Source organism: Phaseolus vulgaris, chromosome 3, assembly GCF_051622355.1.
Source record: "Phaseolus vulgaris cultivar YP4 chromosome 3, ASM5162235v1, whole genome shotgun sequence".
Taxonomy (NCBI): Eukaryota; Viridiplantae; Streptophyta; class Magnoliopsida; order Fabales; family Fabaceae; genus Phaseolus; species Phaseolus vulgaris.
In genome coordinates, this window is record NC_143500.1 from 50,719,436 (window position 1) to 50,727,138 (window position 7,703).

Sequence of the window (7,703 nt, forward strand, 5' to 3'; positions counted from 1 at the left end):
CGCCACACACAATTTCAAACTTTATTTATCGTCTTTGCCTTCGTTTCGCGTTTGCACTCTGAGTTCGTCTCCTTCTACTGCATCTGCATTCCATTTGTGCAATGTAAGTTTCTTGAACTCTCTTTTTTCCTCTTCATCTTCACAAATATATGCATAAATGTTTTTTCGTTTTTCTTATATATGTTTTTTTCCTTGCATTAGTGATCTCGAAGCACTCTTTCATTGTCTTCGTGGTTTCTTGTGGATTTTTTGGTTTGCTCCGTTGCTGCTTCCCTGTCCGTCGTCGCTTCTGCTGCCGCCACCGTTGTTCGCTCCCGTGACTGTTCATCAATCTTGGCTTCACACAAGATTGACGATGTTTTAAAATTTTTAATTTTTTTTAATGATTCGGCATATACAAGTGCGGTTAAAGCAAATAACCGCACTTGTAAATGGTATTTATAAATGCGACTATATAGCCGCATTTATATTTTTTGATTTACAAGTGCGTGTTGATCAAATGCGGTTATAAAGCCGCATTTATAAATTCAAAACAACCGCATTTGTTTTATGTTTCTGCACTAGTGATAACATAGGAAAGGAGGGGAAGGGAAGGGTAGTTTGTAATGATTAAGGTAAACAAAGTTTTCTTTCAAAGCTAAATCACACATGTCACAAATATACTTTTTGGATTGGTGGTTGGGTTTCTTTCTGTCTCTCAAATGTAGGTGTGAAGGTACAATAAATGACATAAGCGTCTACCTTTCCTATCTCAAGAACTCAATCCTTACTACTCTTTTGCATCAAACATGACTTGCAGCTGCCTCAAATGAAGGATTAACCACTCTGACAAACATGGATACAATGGTAGTCTATTGTGGCTCACATGAGGCTTAGAGGAATTGCCATTTGGGTGTATGGTTATCTTTTATCGTCAACCACATATTAGCATTCACTATCTGATACTCCTTTTGTTTCGTAAAATATCTAGGCACTGGTTTTTTGGACCCCTATTTATTTTGGTTATTTTAAGTGGGGTATAAGTGTGGTTTTACACTAGTGCAAAAAGGCCCATTTACGACAATAGATTCACAACGCTTTTATTACCAAATGTCGTCCATCAAAACGCAATGACATTTTTGAAATTAAAACGAGTGTAAAATGGCGGCTATTGAAATAGCCGTCTTTGTAGACCAAGCGCTTTGGTATTTTATTACCGTAATTCGTAGCGTGTCACTTACGCTTTCGTATTTCCTCTATCTTTCGCGCTTGTCCCTTCTTTGCCTTCATGCTCTCTCTTCTTCTTCTTTATCTTCGAGCTCTTTGTTTTTGTAAGTTTCTTTCATTCACTCATTCCAGAATCCTCCATTGCTTATTTGTTTTTTTTTGTTTCTCTTATTTGTTTCTTCATTGTTTACCACCGTTGTTTTCACTGTTGGTATTCTTGTGCCTCCATTCACCGCTGCTAGCCGTTGTCGCTCCTGCCGTGAGCCTACCGCTTCTCTTCACCACCGTTGCCTTCACGCACAAGGTTGTGCCTCTATTCGCCATTACTAGCCACCGTCGCCGCTGTCATGAGCCCTCCACTTCTCTTCACCACCGTTTTAGGGCACCATGTGTGTTGAGTTAGGAGGGTCTATAACAACGGCTTTTACCTTAGCCGTCATTTAAAGTGAATATAACACGGGGGTTAAATAGTCATTATCTTTGGTGACCCATCACTGATCAATTATTCAACACGGACAACACTTCTCAATAATCCTGCAACATGCTCTTTAACATTGCTTCTTTCTACACAACTAAAAAACAAAATCACCTTTCTAATAATATACAATAAGATAGGTTCTCCATCTTAGCATGGCGTTCCTCTCACCCTCTATATAACACCTCCTATCCTCTAACTAAGACCAAGTTATTTTGGTTAAAGTACTTCAAAATATATTTAATAAAAAAACACATAGAAAAGCGTGAGATATAATCCAACATAATCCCTGCCCAATTTTGCACCAGTATTGAAAGCATATTTAAGTTGTTTTATAGTTTTGTTGCAAATTGACCTGCATTGCCACCACCCTTTTCACAACTATAAAACAATTAACCATCCAAACTGAACATCTACTTTTAGTGCCTCTCTATCTTCATCTGCAGGGGAATTATTCATCCTTATATCACCCTTCCCATCCTAGCTTTATGTTGTTGCAGTAACTCATCCAACATTTTGTAACTACTTAACCAGGCTGCACCACCAGTTTCTGTATATAGGGGATTAGTTGTTTTCCTCTCAACGCATCTGCCTTTTCAATTACAGATTTTAATGCAGTGTATAGTATTCATATACCACTTTAAAAATGCGTAAAGGACTTCATCCTATATTTTAACCATAACCAAGTTTTCAATTATGTCATATGAAAAATTTCCTCCATGTCCATTTAACCTTGCTTGCAAACAATTGTATTACTATGATTCCAAATACTCCATACAATTACTGTCCAAATTCCTTTTCAAATAAGATTTTGACAAGAGCTAAATTAGCCAAATAAAAACTCTCAAAGTGACTTTTTAAGTCCTTATGTTTAACATACAAAATTTTAACCCATCTAAAGCAGCTATTCCAGACTTAATACGCATATTTACACTCAAAAAACAGATGTTGGATTGATTCAGCCCACTCCAAAAACATGATCATCATTAACTAAGCCAAACCTCACTCAATTTAGTCATGACAAAGGGATTAATCGTTAATACTAAAAAGACCGAGAAAATATATTTTCTTACACGTGTCTTCATTTATTCTTTTTATTGGTGAATATATGTGTTTTTATTGTTATTTAAAAATTATTATAATAGTATATTAGTAAAAAATACCAATTATTTTAAAATTGATATATAACTTGTTAAGAAGAATCTTTTTAGCACACTATTTTAAACACACGTTTTATAAATTGGGTATTAAAAAACAAAATTAGGAGAAAAAAACTCATCAAAATCTGTGATTTTTATTAAATCTCAGTAAATAAGTAAATGTTTGTTAGAAAAGAAGAATTTAACATTTTTGTAACATGAGTTGAAGTTAGTTAATATGTGTAGAGTTGAAATTGTTAAACCATTAATTCTGCTGAAGCATCTTCAACACAAAATGATAGAAATAAGAAAAGATGTCCTTCCACAAAGTAGGTTTATGTCTCGCAGACGGTAACATACACATCCTCTTACACTGCCATGTTATCAAACCAAATTTCTTTTAGGGCAATAGAAACCTACGCAATAGAATGAATACCATAAAAAACATCATCTTCATATAGTATGGTATTTGGCACTCCGTATACCAAATTACAGGAGTACTTTTTTCTTCGTTTAACCACTCATTTGTAAATTTAATAATTAACGTTCGTAATTATATATAATATGACAGGTAAAACAATGTTCCATTATAGTGTTTATTTACGCAAACAACGCATGCAAAATAAATAGAGAAGAAAAATGTCATGGAGGGTTATTTGTAATTGAATATTTGGAGGGGTGGGGAGGATGAGAAAGGTATATTTGTGGTTAATATTGGTGATGAAAGATGGATGATAAAAGGAAATAATGGGTGTTGATGATGAAATAAAGACCAGTCAGAAAATGGTAAATCTATAAATGACTTAAGCTAAGTAAGAGGTGGCGCAAAGGCCCTCCTTTGTAGGAGGCCATTGAGGATCCCAAGGAACCAACGGTAATTGGTTCCTTTTGTATTACCACTTCCTCTCCAACGCAATAGTTTCTTCCATTTCGTTTCTTTTGATAATCCTTCCAGGTACTAACAATTCTATTATCATTTCTCTGTTCCCACACCATTTTCTCATTTCTTTCGTTTAACTTTGAAATCTCTTTGCTTCTTCACAGGGCTCAACCATTGTGAGAAAAAAGTAGGGGAAAATCTGGTGTTCCGGCAGACGTGGTTTTCAACGTATACCATTTAGCCGGAACCCAGAGGACTAATGTCTTCCCCAGATAAGAAATCCGCTCCTCATAACAACACACCCGATAACGCCACCCCCGATGACGCCACCCCCGATAACGCCACTCCCGACAATGCCACGCCCAACAATGCCACGCCCGACAATGCCACGCCCAACAATGCCACGCCCGATAATTCAAAGGGTTCCTCATCATCATCGTCGTCTTCGTCCACTCCTTCAGCCAAAGAGACGCACAAAGCGCTGTCGCATGAAAAGATGTCGAGTACAGAGAAAGACAATGGTGGCACCGATAAAGCAGCATTGGGAGCTGGGATTGGAGTTGGGTTTGTCCTTCTCGTGTTGATCATTGTGTGTTTTGTTTGGTGTTGCAGAAGGAAGAAGCGAAAGCAGAAGAAGTACTACTACGCATCTCCTTCTAAAGGAAAAGGTGACATTTTAATTCAAATGTGGTTGGTATTCACATACATATCATTGCATTGTCTCAAAGGGGTCTAAAATAATTTGCAGGCAATTATTACAACACTGGGCAAAATTCTCTCCCTAATTGGCAACAAGGACCTGGTCCTCTCGGGAATGACCATGTGGTGAGGGTTCAACAACAAGGGATGGGGATGCAGATGGGAATGGGGATGCAAATGGGAATGGGAATGGCTCCTCCTAGTGGTGGTGGTGGTGGTGGTGGCTGGGGTACATCCCATCCCCAAATGAGCAGTGGTGATATGAGCTCTAATTACTCAGTGGGAATGGGTTCCACATCGCCAGGCCTTTCTCTCACACTCAAGGGTGGTACCTTCACTTATGAGGAGCTAGCAGCTGCCACCAAAGGATTTGCCAATGACCAGATTATTGGACAAGGTGGCTTTGGCTATGTCCATAAGGGAGTTTTACCTAATGGAAAGGAAGTGGCTGTTAAGAGTCTAAAAGCAGGTAGTGGACAAGGAGAACGCGAGTTCCAAGCTGAGATTGACATCATTAGTCGAGTTCATCATCGTCATCTTGTGTCACTTGTTGGATATTGCATTTGTGGAGGCCAAAGAATGTTGGTCTATGAATTTGTTCCCAACTCAACTTTGGAACATCACCTTCATGGTAACAATATTATTTATGCTTTTAACTCTTCTATTTTTATCTTTCTATATATCAACTCTGTAGGTGCTACGAACATTGTCATATTTAATACATTTTAATAACTAATAATAATGTATTTAAGACTGTTAAACAAAATATGTTAGTAGCATTTATCGTATACGTAAGCGAGTAGGAAAGAATGAATAGTAATATAGCTTATGATTTGATGGTCACAGGAAAAGGTATGCCTACCATGGATTGGCCTTCTAGAATGCGAATTGCAATGGGATCTGCCAAAGGGCTTGCATACCTTCATGAAGATTGTAAGCATCAGATTTCAATTTCTTCTACCTATCATAATTTTATTTTATTTTGCTTCATTATCATTCTCATATTTGCTACTTTTACAAATGAACTCAGGTAGCCCTCGCATCATCCATCGTGACATTAAAGCTTCTAACGTTCTTCTTGATGATAGTTTTGAAGCAAAGGTTTCTCATATCTACATTTTTTTTATATGAAGTCTATGTATTTACTATTTCTTAACCCTATATCACACATATTACACATGAGTAAGTTTACACTACAATGTCCATCTTGATCAGGTGTCTGATTTTGGACTCGCAAAGTTGACTTCTGATAATAATACACATGTCTCAACTCGTGTCATGGGAACATTCGGGTAATTCTCCACTTCGTGCTCTAATATTTGTCCTACTATAAAAGCAAGTGGCATAACTAATCATAATATTCATCAATTAGTCCAACTGAATGTTCTAATTTTGCATATTAAAATAGGTACTTGGCCCCAGAATACGCATCAAGTGGAAAATTGACAGAGAAGTCTGATGTTTTCTCATTTGGGGTCATGCTATTGGAACTCATAACCGGGAAACGGCCTGTAGATTCGTCAAATGTCATGGAGGACAGTTTAGTGGATTGGGTTAGTACTCTATATTACATTTCTATCTACAATACTTAGAATTACCAAAACAACATAAATATATACATTTCTATCTTTTACTCTCTATCTTAGGGAGGAGATTTCAGATATATATATATATATATATATATATATATATATATAGAGAGAGAGAGAGAGAGAGAGAGAGAGAGAGAGAGAGTGAGTGAATTAGTCTCCCAAAAGTATATAGTTTGGTTTTCAAGTTCGTCCATATTTCCCTACAACTATTTTTTCAATCCAAAAGTGAATAAGAAACTCTATATGTAACGAGCAGGCTCGACCACTCCTGAATAAAGGATTGGAGGATGGCAACTTTGGAGGGTTGGTGGATCCATTTTTGGAAGGCAACTACAATACCCAGGAAATGACAAGAATGGCAGCTTGCGCAGCTGCAAGCATTCGTCATTCGGCTAGGAAGCGTTCAAAAATGAGCCAGGTATATATATACACAGAGATTATCTTAATTATTGCCATATGTGACTAAATATGTAGAATTTGACAGAAAATTCATTACCATGATTCTAAATGTCTCTTGGGTTTAAAATTTTGTTTTCTTTTTAGGGTTTAGGGTTTTGTCGTTGTGGATAGTTGCACCACAGCAATACTGCAATTGCCATTGAAAACAATATGATGTGATGTGGGGGTTTTGTCATTTATATACTTGGGAATTCAATGACAGATTGTTTTAGAAAAATGATAGTTTTGGTGGACATGCATGCAGAATTTTACATGATGAAAGTTATAGTGGTGTGACTTTATATTTATTCATTTAATATAAGTATGAGTTAACTATGGGCAGATTGTGAGAGCGCTGGAAGGAGATGTGTCATTGGAAGACTTGAAAGAAACGAAACTTGCAGGGAATGGGAATGGGAATGGGAATAGCAGTGCTTTCATTTCTTCATCTGGAAGCTCAGAATATGATACCATGCAATACAATGCTGATATGATTAAGTTCAGACAGGCAATAATGTCGAGCCAAGAATTTAATGACAGTGGTGAGCTTTCCAGTAAGGAGATGGCTTATCATTAGAAACCTCAAACCCAAGTTTTGAATACTCAATCAAAACGGCACAATTCTCTGCTAACTTTGGGTCACCCTCGTCACATAATTGAGTCGCATTCTTAAATTTTCTCTAATATCAAGTCACAATACCAGAAGTAGTTCTCAAGCGCATTAAGAGGGTAAAAAAATAGATAAACAATTTTTTACCACTGGGGTTGTTATTTTTATCTATTTCGTTGGTGTATATGTGAAGTGGGATCTCATACTATATAGGAAATGGGGAATGAATGATTTGGTTTTGTGACCCTATTAGTATGTTTGAGATGCACCTTATGAGGCTCTATTAATGTAACATTCTTTTAATTCTTGATTTATCTTCTGATTTGACATTATATGCATTTTTTTAGAGATTGGTAAAAGGTCCATTTAGGTATAACTGGAAAGATTTGTGTTAACCCACATTATTGTTGGTGGTTATAAATGTAATTAATTAGTTATTTAAAAATGATAAGAACTAGTCTATAATATTTATTATGTTATTCATAATTTTCTGTTGCAGATCCAAATTCTGTTACTCGTGAATTTAACTGTCACACTTTAAGATATAATAAATCATGTTTATTTCAAACTTTTTTTAAAGAAAAAAAAGAGTTTATTCCCACCTATTCTAAGCCCAATTTACTTTGATGTATATGTATAAATGACAATTAAACTATTTAGGCTC

General features: G+C 36.3%; 1 protein-coding gene across 1 annotated transcript; it reads left to right on the forward strand.

Annotated features, from left to right (window-relative positions):
* Positions 1-3,636: 3,636 nt before the first annotated feature.
* On the forward strand, positions 3,637-7,371 carry LOC137808382 (proline-rich receptor-like protein kinase PERK15). Its single transcript, XM_068609457.2, has 9 exons — positions 3,637-3,775; positions 3,865-4,368; positions 4,449-5,030; positions 5,246-5,332; positions 5,430-5,500; positions 5,615-5,691; positions 5,808-5,952; positions 6,248-6,409; positions 6,773-7,371. Exons 2-9 carry the CDS (start codon positions 3,960-3,962, stop codon positions 7,004-7,006), a joined length of 1,767 nt encoding a protein of 588 aa, XP_068465558.1. The 5' UTR covers positions 3,637-3,775; positions 3,865-3,959; the 3' UTR covers positions 7,007-7,371.
* The last annotated feature ends 332 nt before the right edge of the window (positions 7,372-7,703 follow it).

Coding starts and splice junctions, on each gene's coding strand:
- LOC137808382 (XM_068609457.2), top strand. CDS start 3,960: ATGTCTTCCCCAGATAAGAAATCCGCTCCTCATAACAACACACCCGAT. Junction 4,369..4,448: donor ATCTCCTTCTAAAGGAAAAG/GTGACATTTTAA, acceptor AATAATTTGCAG/GCAATTATTACAACACTGGG. Junction 5,501..5,614: donor ATGATAGTTTTGAAGCAAAG/GTTTCTCATATC, acceptor CATCTTGATCAG/GTGTCTGATTTTGGACTCGC.